We start from the raw sequence: 23,249 nt of genomic DNA on the forward strand, positions 1-23,249 counted from the left end.
AGTCTAAGCGCAAAAATGCTGCAAAAATTAAAATGAAATAACCCCGTTTGCAATTTCATTTTCAGACTGAACTACAATGAAGCTTAAACAATGAAAAGTAAAACTTATTTCCACTTTGCATTTTCATTTTCAAGTTCTCAACATGCAAATAGTGTGGGTTAACGGGCTGGACGTTGTACCTTGATTCTCCACAATTCTTTGCCTTCGGAGCTGTAGAGCCACTTTGATTGATAGAATACTTCTCACTTCAAATGTGTTTAATTCACATGATTTTGATGTTTTCACCCCCGTATTGTAAGCTTCACAGTGAGACTGTCTCACAAAATCAAAAAACCATGCAAAATTGTAATACTGAAGTAATTAATGTGCAATCTAATTACAACTTTTAACATGACAGGGCAGCTCCACCACGGCTTCTCCATCTGCTAATGTCAATTTTTCCCCAAGTGCGCCGACACCGGTGGAGCTTCAGGCTCATGAAGCTAGAGAAAAGTGTGGCAGATCGAGTTGCCACTGACTCCAAGCAGGGACGGTGATAAAAATGTGCAAGCAAAGGACAAGGCAGATCATAGAGGCGTTGTGAAGCGGTGGTGAAGGGAGAGCCTTAAAAGCTGAGATCCAGACCTGGAACACGGTTTATAGCACCACTTCAGTAAACAAAAACAGCAAAGAAACCAGTGCATCTGCATCTCCACACCAGGAGGTTCACCAGCTTGCCTACAGCTGACCTGCACTCAACACACCTGCTGCACTTAACAGCAGCACAGCACTTAACATCCCAGTTCTGCCACCTACCAGTGCAACACGCAACATCCCTGCTGTGCCATCTGACAACACAGCACTCCCAAACCGTGCTGCTGTGACCTCAACACCGGCTGCATGACTGAAGTGGGAGGAAAGACTGTGCAGCCCTTTCAAGGAGTTTCTGTGCCATTGCAAGAAGTTGGAAGTGGGCACTAAGGACAGTGACTTTGAAGGGAGGGCTTTGCAATGGCACAGTACAAGTTACATCAACTTAGGGATGAGTCATCAAAAGATTCAGCTGGCATTGTGTCATCAATGGGAAGAGTGCCTATAAAAATGGCAACTATGCACAATTGCATGGGCTTTTCAAACTAGTGCAGCAAAAGGCAAGCAGTCCTTTAAAGGATAGCAAGCCTCCTCAAAGAGCCACGTAAAGATCAGGGTATACAGCCTGTACGGTTTCTACTTTAGATAAAATAAATGTAAAACATGACATAGAAAAAGCTAATTTCCCTCATGTTAAATATTGTAATTAAATTGCACATTAATTACTTCAGAACTATAATTATGTATGGTCTTCGGATTTTGTGAGACGGTTTCGTTGTGAAGCTTGCAGTATGGGGGTGAAAAGATTAAAATCACATGAATTAAACACAGTTGAACTGAGAAGTATTCTATTGATCAAAGTGACTCTATAGCTATGAAGAACAAAGAATTGTGGAGAATCAAGGTACAAAGCCCTGCCTATTGATCCACACTATTTGCATGTTGAAAACTTGAAAATGAAAAGTGAAAATGCTTTTTATTTTTCATTTTTGCAGCTTCATTGCGGTTCTGGATGAAAATTAAACTGTAAATGGGGTTGTTTCATTTTAATTTTAATTTTTGCAACATTCTTGTGAGCAGACTTTGAAAATGAAATTGAAAAATGGGGTTATTTCATTTTCATTTTTGTGTGTAGACTTTGAAAATGAAATTGCAAAATAGACTGCATTTTCATTTTCGCAGAAAATACCTCCCACAGTGTTGTTACAATCTTACACGATAATTTACATTAATCTGAAGCATTTGTCTGTTGAAAATAAGAATTTATAATATTTAAATCTTTCCCCACTGATCCTTTTTATCAGCAAGAGGCAAAAGGAAAAGATGTAGAAATAAAAATATGGGTTAAAAAGTTCCATAATGTTAAAATAGTTGTAAAAAGTACCAATTCTAAATCATTAAATCTCTAACTAGAGGTAGGCGACTCAGGTCTTGAGGTGTTTTCACACCTAGTCAGTTTGGACCAGTTTTCTGAACTCTGGTGCTATTTCCCATAAATTCCAGTTCATTTAGGTAGACATGAATATGCCAATCACACTCTGGTCTTACCAAAACAGTTGTATCAAGATCCTTTGGAGAGGGTGGTTTTGGTACTATACCAAACAAACCCTGGAGTGGTTCACATGAGGTCTGAATGTAATCCAGAATGGGACTGATTTAAGAACATGAAATACTGTGCATTATCCATGACATTTTGTGTGCTGTATTAGAAACAGAAGGTCTGCTGAAAGTAACTGGGAATCTCATTTACAGCATAGTGAGCCACAGATTACAATTAAAAACAACAAAAAAAATAGGTACACAGATACAAGATACAAATATAAAACAATCTGCATAAAACAACTCTCACAATTACTCGCTCAATCAGAGCAGCACCAGATTAATTTTCAGAGCCCCTCACACATGTGGATAGAGAGTAGTTGAAAATGTTTTACAAAATAAATAAATAGGTTTAAATTTACTTGTTGTTGGGTCAATCAGAACACAAAGAGATAGCAAGAAACAAATAACAGTGCACTGTGAGAACACAGATCAAACATCCTAATCTTAAACTATAAAAATAACGTCCACAGATGGGGAGTACTCTCAATGCGCACACTAATACTGACATGTTAATTGAGTATTCCAAAATAAGTATTAACAGCTAATATGAGCCAGAGTTATGACAGTAGACATGATTTGAGATAAATTATGGTTACATTCAAATTGTTTCTTCTAGAGAGTAAATGCAAAACATCTCACAGTTAAATAAAAATTACGTTGATATGTCTACGGTCATAAAACTGAACCACATCAGTGTATGCCATCAGCAGAGGTTGTTTTCTGTTATTCACTCACCTACTTGAAACATGTCCTTTAATGTATAAATTTAGCAGTGCATAATTTTCAAGTAATCTTCCAGTTAATAATTATGGAAAATGCAGTGGTATGCAAATACCCACTATGATATTGTTTCCTGGGGAAAAATGCTTCTGTTCAATAAAAGAAGTTAGACACAACTACAGGATGTTTATTGATATGTTTAGTTCGCTTAAAAGTTCACAGTGTGAAATGCAAACAAATTAACTGGAAATTGAAACAATGTAACAATACCCTGATTTGGAACAAAGCAAATGGATGAAGAGTGTGAAAAATGCGTTTAAGTTTATCTTGTGACATGTCTGTCAATATTTTAAAAGTGGCAAGAAGCCACTTGACTGTTAAAGTACTAAAACTATGCATGGCACTTATAGGTTTAGGTTTCTTTATTTAGCCATGTTTACACAAGAAAACATTAAATTTGCCTTCTCAGTTGCATCTAATAACAGGTAACAGACAGAATGAAATAAAACAGACAAATAGAAATAAGAAAAGTTAAGGTAAGGCAGTTAGATAAAACATATTTACACCAAAAAAAAAAAAAAAAAAGTAACAGGATATATATCAAAACCTTAAACATCATCTCCGATATTTCTTATTGAAAAGTCGTATGGCACTAGGAAGAAAGGAGTTTCTGGAGCGATTTGTGTGGGTTTTCAAAGCAACTATCCTTCCTGATTTACTGAAGTTTAGTTCTACATGTAATGGAGGTCTGTCATCAGTTTAGATGATTTCCAGTTTCTTTATATCCTTCCTGATTTACGGAAGTTTAGTTCTACATGTAATGGATGTCTGTCATCAGTTGAGATGATTTCTAGTTTCTTTAGCATTGCCCTCTGACACACACTAATCAAATCATCTACATCAGCTCCAATAACTTTAGCTGCATACTTCGTAATCTGCTGGAGCTTTTTTGAGTTTTGGTTTGTCAGACTATTAAACCAGGCAATGAAACTGAAAGTGATCACAGACTGGATCATACTGCAATAGAAGGACAACATGAGGTCCTTGTCTACTTTAAATAGTTTGAGTTTATGGAGGAGAAATAAGCGCTGGTTGCATTTGGAAAATAATTTTTTTGTATTTGTACTCCTTGATGTATTTGTATGCCTTGATCATGTGAAGTTATTTTTAAAAACATTTTACTGTTAAGTAAATGACCTATCCATTTCAAGCCAGCCACTTCGCTGACTGGATGCAGTTATTGAAGAGTTTGTCATGACTATAGTATGTATTTAAAGAATCAGATAAAAAGCACTGTTAATTTAGAAACAATGAATTCATCAAGATTGTATCAGACTGAGCTGTGACTTAGAATCAAGCAGCAAACAACAGTACACAATGAAAATGCAGTCTACAAGAAACAAAAATGTGACTGCTTAATCTAGCATTACAGGTTCATATAACTTTTGGAATACTAAGATCTGTAACTGAAATTGTTATTTCATAATGAAATGCAATAAAGCATTCACAGTATATTTTATAAGTAAATTGATCAATTTATTTAAATAATTTAGAGGGTTATTAATTAAAAAATTGTCCAAGTTATATTTCTATATTTTTTTAAAAAAGTTTTGAAGACTCCGTGCTCTAAGGTTGCACCTAGCTTTACCTTCATGGAGGCATTTTCTGTGTTGCAATTTGTGGTGAAGCAAGAAGAGAAAAAAAATGGAAAAGACTGGAGTCCTGTGACCGAAGAACAACAAAACTCACAATATCAGCACATTTGCAATGTGTGTGAATTTCAATATGAAATGGGATTTATCTACTATAACAAATGAAATATACATACAAAGTTTACAAATTGTCACCAGGCTGCCCAGATGGTACAACATGTATATACAATGCATTAGAAGCGTCTCAAGCACATTCAAGGCACAGAAAGTAAATGGCCTCTGATTGAATTCAACTCCAAGCCCAAGACATTCACAGTGAGTGAACTTAAAAGATACAGAAATAAAAAAGAGGTTAAAAAGGCATGTTCCAGAATATTTTCTGTCATGTGACTTGCTTATCAATATTTAAAAAAACGACTACTTGCTTACTGATAACTCGCGTTATAGTGCCATCTCTTAAAAAACTTATAAAACAAAAACCTAACAAATCAACTTTGGCATTGTAGGAAAATTAAAGCAGTAAAATGTTATAAAATAAACAGACATATTAAAATGTTTAATTACTGGAATCTGACTTGCTTAAGTTTGTAGTAATTGTCTTTCCCCAATGTGAATAAAGAACTATTGAGAAAAAAAAAATCTTACATAAAACATTTCCGAACACCAAGATGTTAGACTTGCAGTTCATCAGATTAGATTAATTTTATTAATCCCATGGGGAAACTCAAAACATGGTGGATTGCTAGATTAAAGAACAATGAACAGAGGATGTGCACTGTTTGATGAATCAGAAAATATATTAATGGATTTATGTTTTGCTCAAGGAGAAAAAGAATGCAAACAGGTTGCTCTCAAGCTACGTTTTATACACAGCAGAGATATTTCGTTACCCCTCTGACAGATAAGGTCAACACATTTACAGTAACAGCAAGTGCTATAAGGAACAGAAATTGATCCCAATTATGCTACTATCTCAAGCAGAAAGAACTCTAGTAAGCATTTTTCACCAAAATACTTGTTGGTAAGAAATGGTGTGTCCTAAGAACCTGGATTCTGTGATTCTAAAAACTGGTGGAACTGGAGGATCCTTTTCACCATTTGCCTAGTGTTAAATTCTAAATGCAATATATACTTAAAATATAATCTAGCCACTGAGTTTCCTTGATGTTTTCTTGTTTGTGAAGAAAAGGCAGCTTTCTAAATGAAAAATTAAGCCAGAGAGTACCCAACAAAAAAATCTTTAACATCTACTGTACACTCCACCTGAGCCAGAATCTCCAGTATAAGCTACCAGTTCCAGTCATCGCCTATCAGCCTGAACCACCAGTTTCAGTCAATGCCATTCAGCTAGAGGCACCAGCCATCCCAGGCAAGAGTTGGTCTTGCCCAGCCAGTAAGCACATGGTTTGAACTGTTTACTTACTAGTGTGCAGTTAATTCAAAATAAGAAAGGAGGGACACCAATTCTTTACAATTCTGACTCAGCATACTCAACCAGAGATGCCATTGTGATATTCCCCCCACGTAGCCTCATTCCAAGCAGAAATTCCCCTATTTCTCAGCATCTATCTATTACGTGTGTGTTTCTGCTGAAATACATGTACCCTTACTTTCACGCAACTTCCTAAACTTCCCTGGGACTTTACGTCTCGCGCCTCCCTGGAAAACTAAATTATGCAAGGTTTTTTTCTACCAGTACTAACACGTGACTTAAACAGACTTCCTCTTTGGCAGACACAAAGAAACCAAGATGCTGGCATGCCTGAGCCAAAAAATACAAATGGTACGTAAGGCCTTCTCGTACCATATTGAACAGCCAACAGCATTTCATCTCATGGTGTGCCTTCCTGTTACTGCCCCAACAGTTTCTCTCCCGTACCCCACAGGTAAATGCTCCTTTAATAACTAAATACAATGGGAAAGAAAAGTTATAATTAGTTATATTTTACCAAACAAAATGCTTTGATATTGCCTATTACAGGCATATATCTTGACTGAAAGATACGTTTTGTTTTTTTTTTTTAAATATTCCCGAGATAAATAAAACCAGTATAGCAGACAGAACCTTGACATTTAAATCAAAGCCGACAGATTATTATTTAAGGGTGTTCTTATTAGGGTTGCTACTGAGCTTCACATTTCATATAATTCTTTTATACTGCTTTTTGATTAATTGTAACAACTATTCATGATTTAGGATAACTACCGTATTTTTTGCACCATAAGACGCACCTGACCATTAGACGCACCTAGGTTTAGAGGAGGAAAACAAGAAAAAAAATATTCTGAACCAAATGGTGCACTAATATGTTTAATAAAATATAGCAGAATAATATTTCAACCATGTAAATTCAACAGTGGCATTAAGAAACACCATCACTGTCATTAACAAATAAGGAGAGACTTTAAGGTTCAAGCATTCTTCTAGTTTTATGGAAACCCCAAGAACTCCTCATCGCTAGTGTCAGAATTTATTAAGCTCAGTTGCTCACAATCACTTTGCAGCATCACGTACCTATCATCACGCGACATAACCTGTCCAAAGCCACCAGGGGACAAAGCACGTTTGGACCAATGCTCCCTGAAGTTATATCGCCAGTCTAGTCCCATCTATATTTGTAATGCCACAAAGCCCTTCATCTCGTGTTTTGTTGTGGGTTTCCAGTTTTAAAAATGAGAATGCGGTGCAAGCACAGCCCTCGATTCAAAAAATTGCTCTGCATACCTGTTTGTCTCGTCTGACAGTAGCTGAAAGGCAGCTTCAGGAAAGAACAGCCTGAAGTAGTCCAGCGGCTGGTAATCTATCGAGTCCAGAGTCCAACTCAGTGATAATGCGCAAAACATCGTCTGCTGAGTATTTTGTTTTCTGCACTCGCTTCGCTCCCTCATGAGATGTAGATGCTATCTTGCCTTTGTTTATATTTGTTTAGATTTCGCAACTCACGCACACGCAAGGATTAGATGCCGAGTCAATGAGTCTAACGTTCCTCCAAGCAGAGGGAATGCCTGTAACGTAACAGTGAGTTTTGTCGCCCTCTACCCCTGGATGTCGACCTTTGTCAGGTATTACACATCATGGTCTGTGATGCAATATTCGCTCCATAAGACGCACAGACATTTCCAACCTTCTTTTGGGGAAAAAAAAAGTGCGTCTTATGGTGCGAAAAATACGGTAAGTTGTTTCCATTTTCTTACTCTTCTTGGTGTTAAAGTTTACTTTGGTCTACCTTTACATTGACACCATCACGTATAAATGCAATCATTATATTCAGGCTCATAAGTGACTCATCAGTGACAAGCTAATTCAATATCTTATGAGAAAGGTGGGTATCTAGTAGGATGGATTAACTTTAATTGTTACTGTCATATGACCATAGACCACAATTTTACTTTCTCCAAGATCTGATGCCTTATCCTTTCTGTTACCAACTGCTATATAGATTATTTTAACAGAAGTGTTAGAAAAAGATGAACCATCATTTGCTATCTTCCTGATTTTTGTACGGATGGGTCCTATTAAGATGAGCTTTCACTTTACGTCACAATAATAAATATAGTCTGATTAAATAAACAGAAAAACAAAATTGTAAAATTACAGCATTTTAATTGAATTAACTGTTTAAACATTCAAGATTTAGGATTCAAAGCCTGTTTGAATTTTAAGATTTAGTAGTTACTAGAACCTCCTTAAGCAATGATATTAGCAGTCAAATGCTTCCTGTCGCTAGTATAAACAGTTTACTTTTAGTAAAACATAAAACATTGACAATTTCAGGTTGGTACATTACACATTAAAAATAGTCTTCCCAAAAAAATCTACCCCGGCTTTCATAGTGCTACATAATCTACTTTAAAACATACTAGTGCCCTTAAATATGCAACAGAAGGATGCAATCTGCTGCAAAGTATGTTGCATGGTCATCTGATTTCCGCTAATGACCTGTGATTTTCATTAATGTCTTTAATTTCTTAATTTGACAGCTGCAATTTAAACTGTTCTGCCTTCTCATTAGCTGATAATAAAGGAATAGGCGGGAATAACAGATAAGCAGTCACCAGAAGCAATAACAGGGAATGGAAAGGCTGGGCCAAATGTCATAAGCAACATTTTTGTGCATTATTTACAAGTGTGAAAAACATGCATTTTTTTAATAATTGATATATTGAAGTAAGCTCTTAATGAAAGTATAACATAGCACATTAAGGTTTATACATCATATTTGAGCAATATAAACCACTATATAGAATTCATAATGTTTTGTAAATGAACCCAAAGCCAACAGTCTCTCACCAAATTTCAAGTAATTATCTGTAAGTAATTGGACTAAGGTTGACGTTCTCGCCAGAAATGCTGTGTGAAGATTAAAAACACCTGTAGACAAGTACCTAAAGATCTGGCTTTATTAGAAAAAATATATATCAAAGTTACATAAAAATTTTAACTAGTTCAACTTCAGCAAAGTTTTAATATTAATTTAGTTCTTTTAAAAGATGAAATAAAAGATGAAAAATTAAAATGACATCAACTCTTTCACATCTAGTTTTTTCCCCCCAACATGGTTATAAACTGAATGAGTGTAAACACTCATTAGATAATAAATTTCGGCAACACTCTCTTTGTCAGGTTTCATTTGACAGTTCAAAATCCTCACCTGATATTGCAGAATATAAGTTATCAATGATAAAATAACTTCTATATTTTTTGACAATAGTGACTACCAGTATTTGATGTAATGCTGAAAGGAAAATCAATGACTAATGTTTCTGTGAGTTAGATCATCTCACAATCTTTAATACCATCTAGTGGATAAAAGTAAACAATACATTAAAGGTGATTTTTTTTTTTTTTTTAACACATTTATCCAAATACCCAACTTACTGAAAGAGTTCAAATAATAATCTTCAGTGGATTGTATTACAAACAGCAATGACAATGAGTGACCAGCTTTTGCACACAACATGAATCATAGGTGAACATTTAAGTCTAATCATTATACAGTAGATAAACTAAATTGAATTTTGTAATTTTATTAGGTTAATCACTATTTCAGACAAGAATTTATTTTTTTAATATTTTATTTTCAAATACCAGAGCATTAAAATGGTATTTTAATCAAACATAATAATATAAAAGGCACAACCATTTACTTTGAAATACAAGGAAACAGGGAAAAGCACGTGCAGAAGGAACTCCGAGTCCAGCTCAGGGCGGCGAAGGAGCAGTACAGGAGAAAGCTGGGCCAGAAGTTGCAGAATAACAGCAAGAAGAAAGTGTGGAATGGAATGAAGATCATCACTGGCTGCAGCTCGAAGCGGGGTGCCACCATCGAGAGAGACGTGGAGAGAGCAAACCAGATGAACAACTTCTTTAACAGGTTTGACCACCCTAACCCACTCTCACCTCGGAGTACTGCACCCTCCACCCATCCTTCTACTGATACCAGCATAGGAGAGAGTTTCCCCCCACCCATAATTACAGCAGCCCAGGTAAGCAGAGAGCTGAGGAGACTTCGTGCCAGCAAAGCAGTGGGTCCAGATGGAGTATCGCCACGACTGCTGAAGGCCTGTGCGTTGGAGCTGGGGAGTCCTCTACAGCACATCTTCAACCTGAGCCTGGAACAGGGGAAAGTCCTGAGGCTTTGGAAAACATTCTGAATCACCCCAGTCCCAAAGGTATCACGTCCTAGTGAGCTGAATGATTTCAGGCCTGTCGCTCTGACGTCACATGTGATGAAGACCATGGAGCGGCTGCTGCTTCACCACCTGAGGCCACAAGTCAGCAACACCCTCGACCCTCTGCAGTTCGCATACCAGAAGAAGGTTGGAGCGGAGGATACCATCATCTACATGCTACACCGATCCCTCTCCCACTTGGACAGAGGTAGTGGTGCAGTAAGAATTATGTTTCTAGACTTCTCTAGTGCCTTCAACACCATCCAACCTCTGCTCCTTAGGGACAAGCTGACAGAAATGGGAGTAGATTCATACCTGGTGGCATGGATCGTGGACTATCTTACAGACAGACCTCAGTATGTGCGTCTCGGGAACTGCAGGTCTGACATTGTGTCAGCAACACAGTAGAGCTGCAGGGGACTTTACTTTCTCCAGTCCTGTTCAGCCTATGTACAATGGACTTCCAATATAACTCTGAGTCCAAACACGTGCAAAAGTTCGCTGATGACACTGCTATTGTGGGCTGCATCAGGAGTGGGCAGGAGGAAGAGTATAGGGACCTAACCAAGGACTTTGTTAAATGGTGCGACTCAAACCACCTACACCTGAACACCAGCAAAACCAAGGAGCTGGTGGTGGATTTTAGGAGGCCCAGGCCCCTCCTGGACCCCGTGATCATCAGAGGTGACTGTGTGCAGAGGGTGCAGACCTATAAATACCTGGGAGTGCAGCTGGATGATAAATTGGACTGGACTACCAATACTGATGCTCTGTGTAAGAGATGACAGAGCCGATTATACTTCCTTAGAAGGCTGGCGTCCTTCAACATTTGCAATAAGATACTGCACATGTTCCATCAGACGGTTGTGGCGAGTGCCCTCTTCTACGCGGTGGTGTGCTGGGGAGGCAGCATAAAGAAGAAGGACACCTCACGCCTGGACAAACTGGTGAGGAAGGCAAGCTCTATTGTAGGCATGGAGCTGGACAGTTTGACATCTGTGGCTGAGCAACGGGCACTGAGCAGGCTCCTATCAATTATGGAAAATCCACTGCATCCACTAAACAGTATCTTCTCTAGACAGAGGACGTTAACATTATACAAAGTTATTGTCTGTTTTACCTGCATTTTTTATCACTCTTTAATTTAACTCTTTTAGGGCGGATGTCGACTTTTGTCGACAGGAGGGGTTGAAGGCTAATGTCGACAAAAGTCGACATCCAGGGATAGGGGACGACAATCAGCTGTTAATGGCGACAAATCTCACTGTCACGTCACAGGCATTCCCTCTGTGCTTGGAGGAATGCTAGACTCGTTGACTCGGCAACTAAACCTTGCGTGTGCGTGAGTTGCGAAATGTAAACAATGGCAAGATGGCACCGACATGTGAAAAGGCAGCGAAGCAAGTGCAGAAAAGAAAACACTCGGCAGACGATGTTTTGCGCATTATCGCGGAGTCGGACTCTTGATTTTTCAGAATCGGATTTTATTGGCAGTGATCAGGAGATCGAGCAAGAGAGTAAGAAGCAGGCATCAGCTGATCAGACACCAGCCGATGCCGCGCCAGCGGATCTGCTGCCAGTTGAGTGCCTTCACGCAGCCGATGCATCTACGGCAAGGTTCGCATGGAATAAATACACAGACATTGATCCATTGAGAGCCGATCTGGCTACCGGAGTTTACAAGACGGCATGGCTTGCTGTTGGACACGACAGATCACCAGCTGCTGTACTTCAGGCTGCTCTCTCCTGATGCTGCTTTTCAGCTACTGTCAGACGAGACAAACAGGTAGACAGAGATTTTTTTTGAATCGCGGGCTGCGTTTGCATCGCATTCTCGTTTTTCAAAGTGGAAACCCACAATGAAAGATGAGATGAAGCGCGCTGTGGCATTACAAATAGAGATGGGACAGAACTGGTGATATAACTTCAGGGAGCATTGGTCCAAACGTGTTTTGTCCCCTGGTGGCTTAGGTACGTGCTGCTGCAAAGTTTTATTCACTTCTGTAATAAACAGAAGCAAATCCCATGGGGTGAGCCAGGCTATATGGCCATACATAAAGTTCATAAAGTTTCAGAAAATGAAAAGAGGTGACAATACGGTTTTCATGCAGGCAGAAAACTTGGTGGTAGTGGCATGGCACGATGGCAAATGGGTGATTTGTCTCTCTACAGTACACACTAACAATATATGTGAGAAAATGCAGCAACAGACAATTGAAAAGTAGGCACCAAAGCAACACATATTGTAAGGAGTGCAATGTGGCAATGACTGAAATTGGCTGCTTTGAGCGAGATCAGACTTTGCTGTGTAAAATGTATGTGATATGTATGTGAAATCATAGAGTATGCAGGCTCATACAACATGCAAGACAGTAACATTTGTCAAAAGTAAATATTTTTTGTTGATTTGATATGTTAAACAATTGCTTTGTGTTCTTTTTTTAAAAAATGTTAGTTTTTGGAAAAATATTCAGCCCTGGGAGAAAAGAAACAAAAAAAAAATTAGCCCTAAAAGAGTTAATATTGTTTCTTTATCAGTATGCTGCTGCTGCTGGAGTATGTGAATTTCCCCCCTTGGTATAATAAAGTATCTATCTATAGAAAAACAGAAACAGCTTTAGTTATAATTTTGATGCAAAACACATCTTTTCCTTCATTAAACTGAAAAAAAACTGTCTTAAATAAGGTAATGCACGTTGACAGGTACCTACTGTTAAAACTATTTAAATTATATTAAGTTTATTGAATGGAAAAGAAGGATGAATGCATCAAGTATTTCAGTTTCAGCTGTTTGAGAAGATAAACTACAAGCCAAATTGTGCTAAAAGGTTTGACAGATCACACCTGACATTTACTTAAAAGAGGAAAAAAAACAACAAGGCAAATTATTAACGATATATCATGACAGCACATGCTGTACTTTTCTCACTTCCTCTGAATGATTTCATATCTACAAACTTCACTGGCAAAGCATTTACTGTATAAATCACATAGAACGGTACGTGAGATCTCTGATGTGCAGCTCCTGCTTGAATTTGTGGGTGGAACTCCCAACACGTGACATCTACAGATTATGGGTGGAACTAGACATTTAACACCCACGTTTATGCATGCCCCATTCCAACAGCTATGCCAAAGAGGTATTTGGATTTTCCAGGAAGGAGCCAACTATGGAGATCCATAAAGTGTACCAAGAATGAATATACAGACTGTCATTAATTCAAAGTTTTTACTTGGTCATGTTTACTCAAGAAAACATGAAATTCGCCTTCTTAGTTGCAATGAATGACAGACAGAAATTAAATAAAGCAAACAGAGTCAAGACAGGTTAAAACTTATACAGAAATTCAAAATTGTTTATATCACCTGAAAAACAGATTTGTTGACTGCTAATATATTAAGAGAAATATAGTTACCATGTGACAAACTCACTTCCAGGACACAGAATAATCAATCATTTAAACCACAGCAATATTTATCTATCCACTGTAGCTCTAAACTTCAAATTCATGTCAATGTTTGCATTAAAAAATACTTCTAAAATCAACACTGTAATCACACATATACAATATTTATATTCTTTTAGATATTAACTTTCTTTAGATAGGAGTTATAATATGGATTAGCAAAATAAGAGGTTTCTAAAAAGTAGGCATTTTTTCCACTGCAGTAAGTGTTCGGGGAAAGTGCAAAACATCATAACTTTGTTAAAAGTATTTAAACCAAATATAGTTAGAACATGCACTTCAATGCATTTTTCAAAATAAAAATAGCAAGTTATCTAGTAGCTGTAAAATTCTCTATTAAATGGATTTAAATATGTACAGTGAGAGCTTAAGCTAAGCAATCTTAATACTAGCAAATGATGAGCACCAACTTTTTGCCCTTTATGCTAGCCCAAGCATGCAATACAGTAGCTCTCATGTGAAATACTACAGACACATGTAGTACTTTACATTTTTATGACTGTATCAGTATATAAACAGGTACGCAAAATGGACTGTCATAGTTATGTTAACTTTGATTTACATATCATTACTGTAGTCTGAAGACACTTGCCTAGGTAAATTAGCAAAAGTATCCATGGTGGAGTCTGTTTCCTTGACTTTACATAAAACGGAAAATGTTCAGTTCTGTTATTTGCTCTGCACTTTAATGTAATAAAGTAAGATTTTTTAAAACACGTAAATGTCCGCATTTATCCATGAGAACACAGCACTTACCAGCTAATAAAAAAGTTATCAAACAGGTTTCCTTTGGCATATAGAGCTTTAGACGAGAACCACTGAATACATATTCAACTACTGCTTCTGATCGTCCAGCGCGCTGCAAAAATGGGAGAAACTGCTTAGCCTTCTGTGTTTCCTATAATTTAAAAAGAAAAAATATTAAAACAGATCCTTTATTATTTTAGTTTTAGCACCAAGAAACCACAGAGAAGATCATTTGAGGTGATGCACAAATTATTAAAGAAACAAGACTCTAAAGCTACTTTTTAAATAGACCAATTAATTATTATTGATTGATCTGAATTTTTAAAAATAATAGATACTACCATATCAGATATGAAGGGTTTGGTATTCCTGATATGTGTGTCACAGTATAGCTTTCACTTACTGCACTTACTGAAATGTAAATCAATGCAGTGCAGACAGTCAGTAGAGATTTAAAAAAAAAAAAAAGACATGTAGTGAATAATAAAAGTTCCCTGTAATCTCATATGTATTTCTCTTCTGGTTCGTCCTGCTTCCACTTCAAAACCGGTCCTGCCCACATGCAGCTGACACGGCATTTCTCAGTTCCTATTCGTCCACTTCCATGTCATGCACTATACTGGCCTGCTGAGCGTAATACATCCAACAAGTACTCGAGGTGCTGCCACAACGGTAAAGTAGCTTTACCACCTTTGCGGGAGCCACCGGTGTCTTTACAACAGCTTCTTACACAGCAAACATCAGAAGCTAAAAATTATCGTGAACATATTCGAGACTACAACTCTTCTCTAGCGTTTGCTTCCACGGCTGCACAGGTAACTCAACCCCCTGGCCACGGACCATACTGTTTTAAAATACATGGGCAAATTTATCACCAAATCTCTCCACTATACGCTAACACTTCTACCTCTCCAGGATATGGACAGTTAATAATAATAATAATACATTTTATTTATATAGCGCCTTTCCCATGCTCAAGGCACTTACAGAATATAATAAAGAACGGCAGAATATACAGTATATAGCATTGTACAAACCAGATAAATAAATAAAGAAGATTAAGACAGTAAATTCTGAAAAAAAAAAAAACAGACAACATAATTGATGGTCTAGCACACACATACAGGTTACATTGGCATCTTGACAGAGAAGTAAACTGAGAGAAAGGTAATAAAGTCAAGTAGAGCTAAAAGCCTTCCTGAACAGATGAGTTTTGAGTTGTTTTTTAAAAGAATTCATGGAGTCAGCTGACCTGATTAATTTCGGTAGGTCATTCCAGAGTCTGGGCGCTATACAGCTGAAGGCCCTGTCACCCATAGAGTGTAGATTAGTGAGGGGCACAATAAGATTACCAGAATCAGAGGACCTTAGTGGGCGGGCAGGCACATAGTGATGGAGAAGGTCACTGATGTAGTTTGGTGCGAGGTTATTTAAAGCTTTGTAGGTTATTAGTAGGATTTTATATTCGATTCCGTAGGACACAGGGAGCCAGTGAAGACGGAGCAGGATGGGTGTGATGTGCTCGCTGCTGCTGGTTCGAGTAAGGACTCTTGCAGCTGAGTTTTGAATAAGCTGGAGCTGTGATATAAGATTAGAAGGTGCACCTGCCAGTAGGGAATTGCAATAATCGATGCGGGATGTGATAAAAGCATGGACAAGTTTCTCAGCATTAGAGAAGGAGAGGAAGGAGCGAACACGGGATATGTTACGGAGGTGAAAGTAAGAAAGTTTCTTAATGTGATTTATGTGGGTGGAATAAGTGAGGGAGGAATCAAAAATGACACCAAGATTTTTTACAGTAGAGGCAGGTCTGATGAGATCACTGCCAAGATAGACTGGGAAGGAGCTCATTTTATTAAGTTGCATTTTAGTCCCAATTTGCAGGAGTTCAGTTTTATTGGAATTTAATTTTAAAGAGTCCTGCTCCATCCAGGTTTTAATTTCACTAAGGCAGGTTGTGAGCTGAGAAAGCTCTGACGAAGTTCCACTTTTAACACTGAAGTAGAGCTGGGTATCATCTGCATAAAAATGATAACCCAATCCATACTACGGATAATATGGCCAAGGGGAAGCATATAAATACAGAAAAGCAGAGGACCATGGACAGAGCCCTGAGGGACTCCTTGTGTGACTGGCACGGAGTTGGATCTGCTGTTGCCAAGACTAACAAACTCTTGCCTATCACTCAGATAGGACTTGAACCACTGGAGGGCAGTGCCAGAGATACCCAGCATGTTCTCCATTCTGGACAGTAGGATGTCATGTCTGACTGTGTCAAATGCTGCACTGAGGTCTAACAGAATTAATATGCTAGTTTGTCCAGAGTCTGCTGCCATAAGCAAATCATTGGTTACCCGTAGCAGAGCAGTTTCACAGCTGTGCCGCGCCCTGAATCCAGACTGAAAGGGTTCCATCAAATTATTAGAGGTTAGGTAATTGGTGAGTTGGGAAGCTACAACACGCTCAAGAACTTTTGACAAGAAAGGTAAGTGGGAAATAGGCCGGAAATTGTTAAGATTGTCAGCATCAAGGCCAGACTTTTTTAACATTGGGGTTACAGAAGCAATTTTAAAAGTGAGTGGCACGGAGCCAGTGTCAAGGGATGAGTTTATTATTGTTTTAACAGTCGGGATTATGGCATGAAGGCAGGATTTAAGTAGTGTGGTGGGGATGGGGTCCAGTACACAAGTAGTCAGCCTCATCTTACAAAGCAGGTTATTAACAAACGCAGAAGTGACTGGTGAGAACTTAGAGAAGGAACTGGATGGAGTGGGAAAACAGGGAGAGATATAAACAGATGATATATTTATGTTAGTTGAATTATTTAGATCTTTAATTTTGTTACGGAAAAAGTGGAGGAATTCCTCACAGACTTCAGTAGAAGAGGTAGTTGGACCAGATGCGGGTTCGAGTAGTTTATTAACTACAGAGAACAAAACCCTTGGGTTATCATGGCCACTTTCTATTATTCTGCCATAATGGGTGTTCTTGGCAGAAGTTAGTGCTTCTCTGTAAGTTCTTTGGTGGTCAGAGAAAGCCTGGATGTGCACGGTGAGGCCAGTCTTACGTGACATTCTCTCAAGGCGTCGGCCAGCTGCTTTCATAGATCGCAATTCTGAGTTATACCAAGGAGCTGAGCGCTTAAAGGAAACCTCCTTATGTTTTAAAGGAGCTGTTTTATCTAATGCTGAGTGAAGGGCTGTGTTATAATGGTCAACAAAACTATCTAGTGTTGGTGGAATAGTAGCAGACAGTAAAAGATCAGAAATGGATCCAGAAAGGATAGAGGGACAGATATTTTTAAGGTTTCTGTAAGAAATTTGTCATTTACAGGTAAGAGGTGGGATAGGTAATGCTTTATGGTCAGAGAGTCCCAAATCAGTGCTGTAAATGTTGGCAACAGATAGTCCAGAAGTGCAGATCAGGTCCAATATATGACCGCCAGAATGGGTTGGGAAATCAACATGTTGTGTCAAGTCAAAACAGTCCAGTAAGGACAGGAATTCATTTCTCAGTTTAGATGTGGGGGTGTCAATATGGATGTTGAAATCACCAAGAAGCATAATTCTCTGAGAGTAAGAGCTTAGGTGGGTCAAAAGTTCAATCAGATCGGATAAGAAGGATGCATTGTATTTTGGGGGACGATAGAGAACAATGAGTGAGACAGGACCTGATTCCGTTATTAGTTTAAGAGCCAGGCACTCAAAAGACAATGGGCAGTCAATTGGGATTCTTTTAATGTTTAAGTCTTCTCTGATAATTACTGCCAGCCCGCCGCCTTGTCTTGAGCTGCAAGGCTCTGAGTGGAAAGTGAAACCAATTGGAGTCGCCTCTGTGAGAGAAGCAAATTCGTTTGGTTTTTGCCAAGTCTCCGTTAAACACAGAATATCAAGTTTGGTGTCAGTGATGACTTCTGACAGCACCAATGCTTTGCATTAAGAGACCTCGAGTTAAACAGTGCAACATTACATAATGAGGCTTCTTTCTGCACAGAGCCACGATCAGGGTTTATTTCCACATAATGCAAATTTGGCACACCGACAATTCTATTTCCAGGGTCATGAGAAGGACGGCGTATTCCTGAGCAAATGCTGCCGGTGGTCTTTTCATTCGCAGCCCGGCAGTGGCGGCGACCTGACCCGCGATGTATATATTTTGGGCGCTGCAAAATACCGGCGTCCTTTAGGATGTTGCAGTCAGACCATTTGCTCTGGACAAACTGTTTAATAAGAAGGAGTTTGTCATGAGAGTACTTTAGCATGATACTGGGCAATACTTATCTGAATAGCAGTGGAGAAGCAGCACAGCACAGCGGAACCGGTAGGACAGGCGGGTGTGGTAGAGTATGTGAGCGGCGATAGCAAAGCAGCACAAAGCATAGCATGAGGAGGTAGCAGGAGTTGGAGGTTCCAATACACAGCCACAAACAGTAACGCTTGGTAATTTCAGGCGTGATCGCCCCAGAGCCAAAAGCCAGATTAGTATGAATATCAGATCAGTTCCCAGTCGTAGAGTACTGTAAGATGAAACGGGAGCAGATCAGCAAAGCGAATTTAATATAATCACGGAGACAGATCATCCCGAGGTCCTAGATTGCCAGGCCTTAAAAAGAAACAATAAAATTTTAAAATCAACCTGAAATCTCATCCATACCCAGTGGAGAGAGGCCAGTACAGGTGGGATATGCTTTCTTTTTCTAGTGCTGGTTAGAAATTTAGCTGCTGCATTTTCAACCAGTTGAAGGAGCAACAGCGTAGATTTGGGCAATACAACATATAGGGAATTGTAATAATCTAGCAAAGATGTAATAAAAGCATGAATCACAATTTCCAAATCCTTTTGTGAAAGAAAGGATTTTAAATTTTGAGATTTGCCTCAATAGGTAAAAGTTAGACTTTACCACCGTGGAGGTTTGTTTGTCAAAACTTTGTGACGAATCAAAAGAGGATACCCAGGTTCCTGACATTGTTATGAATTTTTGCTGTTAACAAGCCTAAGTGAGGAGTGAAGAAGTAGGGTCAAAGATAATGAACTCTGTTTCATTTTCATTCAATTGGAGTGAAATTTTACTCCATCCGAAATTTAATATTAACAATACACTCCATCAGCTTTTTTTTTTTAAACAGATGAAGAATGTCAGGGCTAACTTTAAGATAAAGCTGGGTACCATCAGCATAACAATGGTAATCAACACAGTGTTTTTGAAATATAGACCCTAAAGAGAGCAGATATACGGCACATAAGGGGGCCAGAATAGAACCCTGTGGTACACTTTGTTTAAGCGGAGCTGGCTAGGAGAAATCATTACCTATGTTAAACGACACAGATCCAACATAAAACATTTCAGTGCACAACCTTGAATGCAAACTTCACACTCACGCAGTTTTAACAGAACCCCATGGTCCAGTGTATCAAAAGTTGCACTAAGGTCCAGCAGCACTAAAACACCACAAGAACCAGTGTCAAAGGTTAATAAATTATTATTGGTCACCTTCCACAAAACAGATTCTATACTATGTTTTTTAAACCAGATTTAAACACATCACATAGATTGTTTTCCACCAAATACGAAAGTAACTGCACAAAAAACACCTTTTCCATAATTATGGACAGGAAGGGGAGTTTAGAGATAGGCCTGTAATGGAATCTACAGTAGGCTTCTTCAGTAGTGGCTGAACAATTGCATACTTGAAGATGCTACGCATTTCCCCCACTTTTAAACAGTTATTAATTATGGCAAAAACAGGAGGACTGATGACTTCAAAAGAATCTTTAAAAAGGGCATGCAGGTAAAATATCAAGAGAATACAGTAATCCCTCGCTATATCGCGCTTCGCCTTTCGCGGCTTCACTCCATGGCGGATTTTATATGTAAGCATATTTAAATATATATCGCGGATTTTTCGCTGCTTCGCGGGTTTCTGCGGACAATGGGTCTTTTAATTTCTGGTACATGCTTCCTCAGTTGGTTTGCCCAGTTGATTTCATACAAGGGACGCTATTGGCAGATGGCTGAGAAGCTACCCAGCTTAATTTCTCTCTCTCTCTCTTGCGCTGACTTTCTGTGATCCTGACGTAGGGGGTGTGAGCAGGGGGGATGTTCGCACACCTAGACGATATGGACGCTCGTCTAAAAATGCTGAAAGATTATCTTCACGTTGCTAGCTTTTGTGCAGCTGCTTCCTGAAACGACATACTGCACAGTGCTTCGCATACTTAAAAGCTCGAAGGGCACGTATTGATTTGTGCTTGAAAAACAAACTCTGTCTCTCTCTTTGTCTGCTCCTGACGGAGGGGGTGTGAGCTGCCGCCTTCAACAGCTTTGTGCCGCGGTGCTTCGCATACTTAAAAGCCAAACAGAGAGAAAAGCAAACAATCAATAGGGCTATCTCTGTGACAGTCACTGCTCCTGACACGCACTCCTTTGAAGAGGAAGATATGTTTGCATTCTTTTAATTGTGAGACAAAACTGTCATCTCTGTCTTGTCATGGAGCACAGTTTAAACTTTTGAAAAAGAGACAAATGTTTGTTTGCAGTGTTTGAATAACGTTCCTGTCTCTCTACAACCTCCTGTGTTTCTGCGCAAATCTGTGACCCAAGCATGACAATATAAAAATAACCATATAAACATATGGTTTCTACTTCGCGGATTTTCTTATTTCGCGGGTGGCTCTGGAACGCAACCCCCGTGATGGAGGAGGGATTACTGTAACTAGAAGGTGTAATTGCATGACTATATAGGCCAGGTATGAGGAGGAAACTGAAACAGCATAAACCAGCGATGCACTGGCCCAAGGGAAGCTGGAATCCGCACGCTATGGTGCACAGCTGGCAGGATAATGTCTGACAGAATAACCTGAATTTTATTTATAAGAAGCATATATCTACATATACATGCACATTCAAATTTTCGCCTCAGAAGGGAGGCTGTGGCAGACTGTGTCACACATCAGAGTCACTGTTGCTTTAGAAGTGGTCGCTCAGACCATATGCAATTGTCTTCTTGAAGCTTGACTGTAGTCATACATTTCCCTGGCACAAAAGCCACTCAATCATTGTCACCACCAAGCTCACGTGTATTGGTGTCCTGAAGGGACTAATTAGAGAGTTGAATGGCAATCTGGAATAGTTGACTGGCATGTATAAATATGACTGAGACCTGGAGACAGAAGTGTCTGAAATGTTAGTGGAGAGGACATTGACCAGCACTTCTAATGTCATGAACATCTAACTGGTCTTGAGCTTATGCCTTTGTGAAATGGGAGATGTATTACTCCAGCAAGACAACACATGACCCATTCTGTACATGCAAGTCAAAAGTGCTCTAGAGGTTGTCTGTTGACTCTACTAGCAGGCACGCTCATTGGTCCTCTCCATGATCAAGCATGTATGAAACTGGAATGGACAGTGTGCAAATCCCCCAAACAAAGCAACCAGCAATGCCCCAAACAAAGCGACCAGCAATGATATTCGCCAGTTGTGCCTCTAGAACTAAAGAACGTCGACTGGCATTCCACAGGACGACACTTGTCATCTGTAAGACTGTTTGAATGCCAGAGTGCAGGTCTGTATTGTAGCAGGGGAAATTCGATCCAATATAAATATAAGTGGGGTGTATCACACAACACTATGTACAAAATAAATTACACTATGACTTTGCATGAATGAATAAACTCTTAACTTACTCAGATGATTCTCCAAAACAAACCTCAGTTCTGTGGTGACACACCTACAAAGTGTTCTTTTTTCATATTCTACTGGTATATTTTTGAGCTAATTCATAATTTTGCATACCTCAGAATGACATTGGGCTTAAAGAGTAAAGGATTTTCAACACCTGATCTAAACAGATATTTTTTTTCTTTCCTAAAACAGTGTTGAATATGTGGTAGATGAACAGTTTCAAGGTCTTGACAGAATTGTATATCAATAATGTACTTATGCATTTTGAGTCACTTCATTTTAAAAGTCATCTATCACTTAAATTATATGCATAAGAGACTTTGCTAAATGTAACATTCTTACTTATTTGCAGTACCTACTAAGGAGGCTCCATTAAAATTACCTTTAGTGATAAAATTTACATCAAACATCTACAGACAGCTGAAATGTGCAACAGAGGGTAATACCCCTCAGAGTATTTCTAACTTACCCCAGAAATATCAGCAACACGATGGATGGGAACCTCTTTCTTACTATGTAGACCTTTTCCATTTTTTATGGCTCTGGCAAAGGGGAAAAAGGTGAAAACACAAACATTAAAATTAGGTTGAAAGTTTGATGCAACTTTTTCTGTGTTGTAGTAATAATGACATGAATTGTATAATTCATCCAAATATCAAAAACACACATGCACTTTTATTCAAGAACATAACCAAAGAAAAAAAAATCATTCACTTTACATGTTGCTGTCAATTAGTTAAAAACCCACGCTCAAATGTTAAATCGACAGAAAGTTAACATGTCTTCTTGGATGGCACAGAGGTAAGAACTGCTGCATTATAACCAAAAGGTTGTGGGTTTGAGTCCAGGTATTCTTCGTTTTGAGTAGTGAGCTGCTTTTATTATTATTACTATAATATAATAAAAATATACATTTGATTTCTGTCTGTAAAACCCAGTATAAATGTTTGCTACTTGTAAAAGATTTTGAAGGGATATAAGCAGACACATATTCCAAATAACAATATATTATTTACCCTATACAACTCAAGGCAACTCACACCCGGCTGGGAGCACTTCAGCTGCGTTGGTGGGGGATGGGTAGCAGGCTGCTTGCTATTTGTGCTAATTGACAGATTTGCAAAACAAAGAAGC

The 23,249-nt window shown here is 38.7% G+C and overlaps 1 protein-coding gene across 1 annotated transcript in view; it reads right to left on the reverse strand.

The window, feature by feature from the left end:
* snd1 (staphylococcal nuclease and tudor domain containing 1) overlaps window positions 1–23,249 on the reverse strand; it is a 535,431-nt gene that overhangs the window by 325,614 nt on the left and 186,568 nt on the right. The window contains exons 14-15 of the mRNA XM_028814871.2: window positions 22,585–22,657; window positions 14,441–14,582 (exon numbers count right to left, since the gene is read on the reverse strand). Coding sequence (XP_028670704.1) covers window positions 14,441–14,582; window positions 22,585–22,657 — 215 coding nt within the window. The remainder of the gene's footprint in view (window positions 1–14,440; window positions 14,583–22,584; window positions 22,658–23,249) is intronic.

This window comes from Erpetoichthys calabaricus, chromosome 1 (genome assembly GCF_900747795.2).
Source record: "Erpetoichthys calabaricus chromosome 1, fErpCal1.3, whole genome shotgun sequence".
Classification (NCBI taxonomy): domain Eukaryota; kingdom Metazoa; phylum Chordata; class Cladistia; order Polypteriformes; family Polypteridae; genus Erpetoichthys; species Erpetoichthys calabaricus.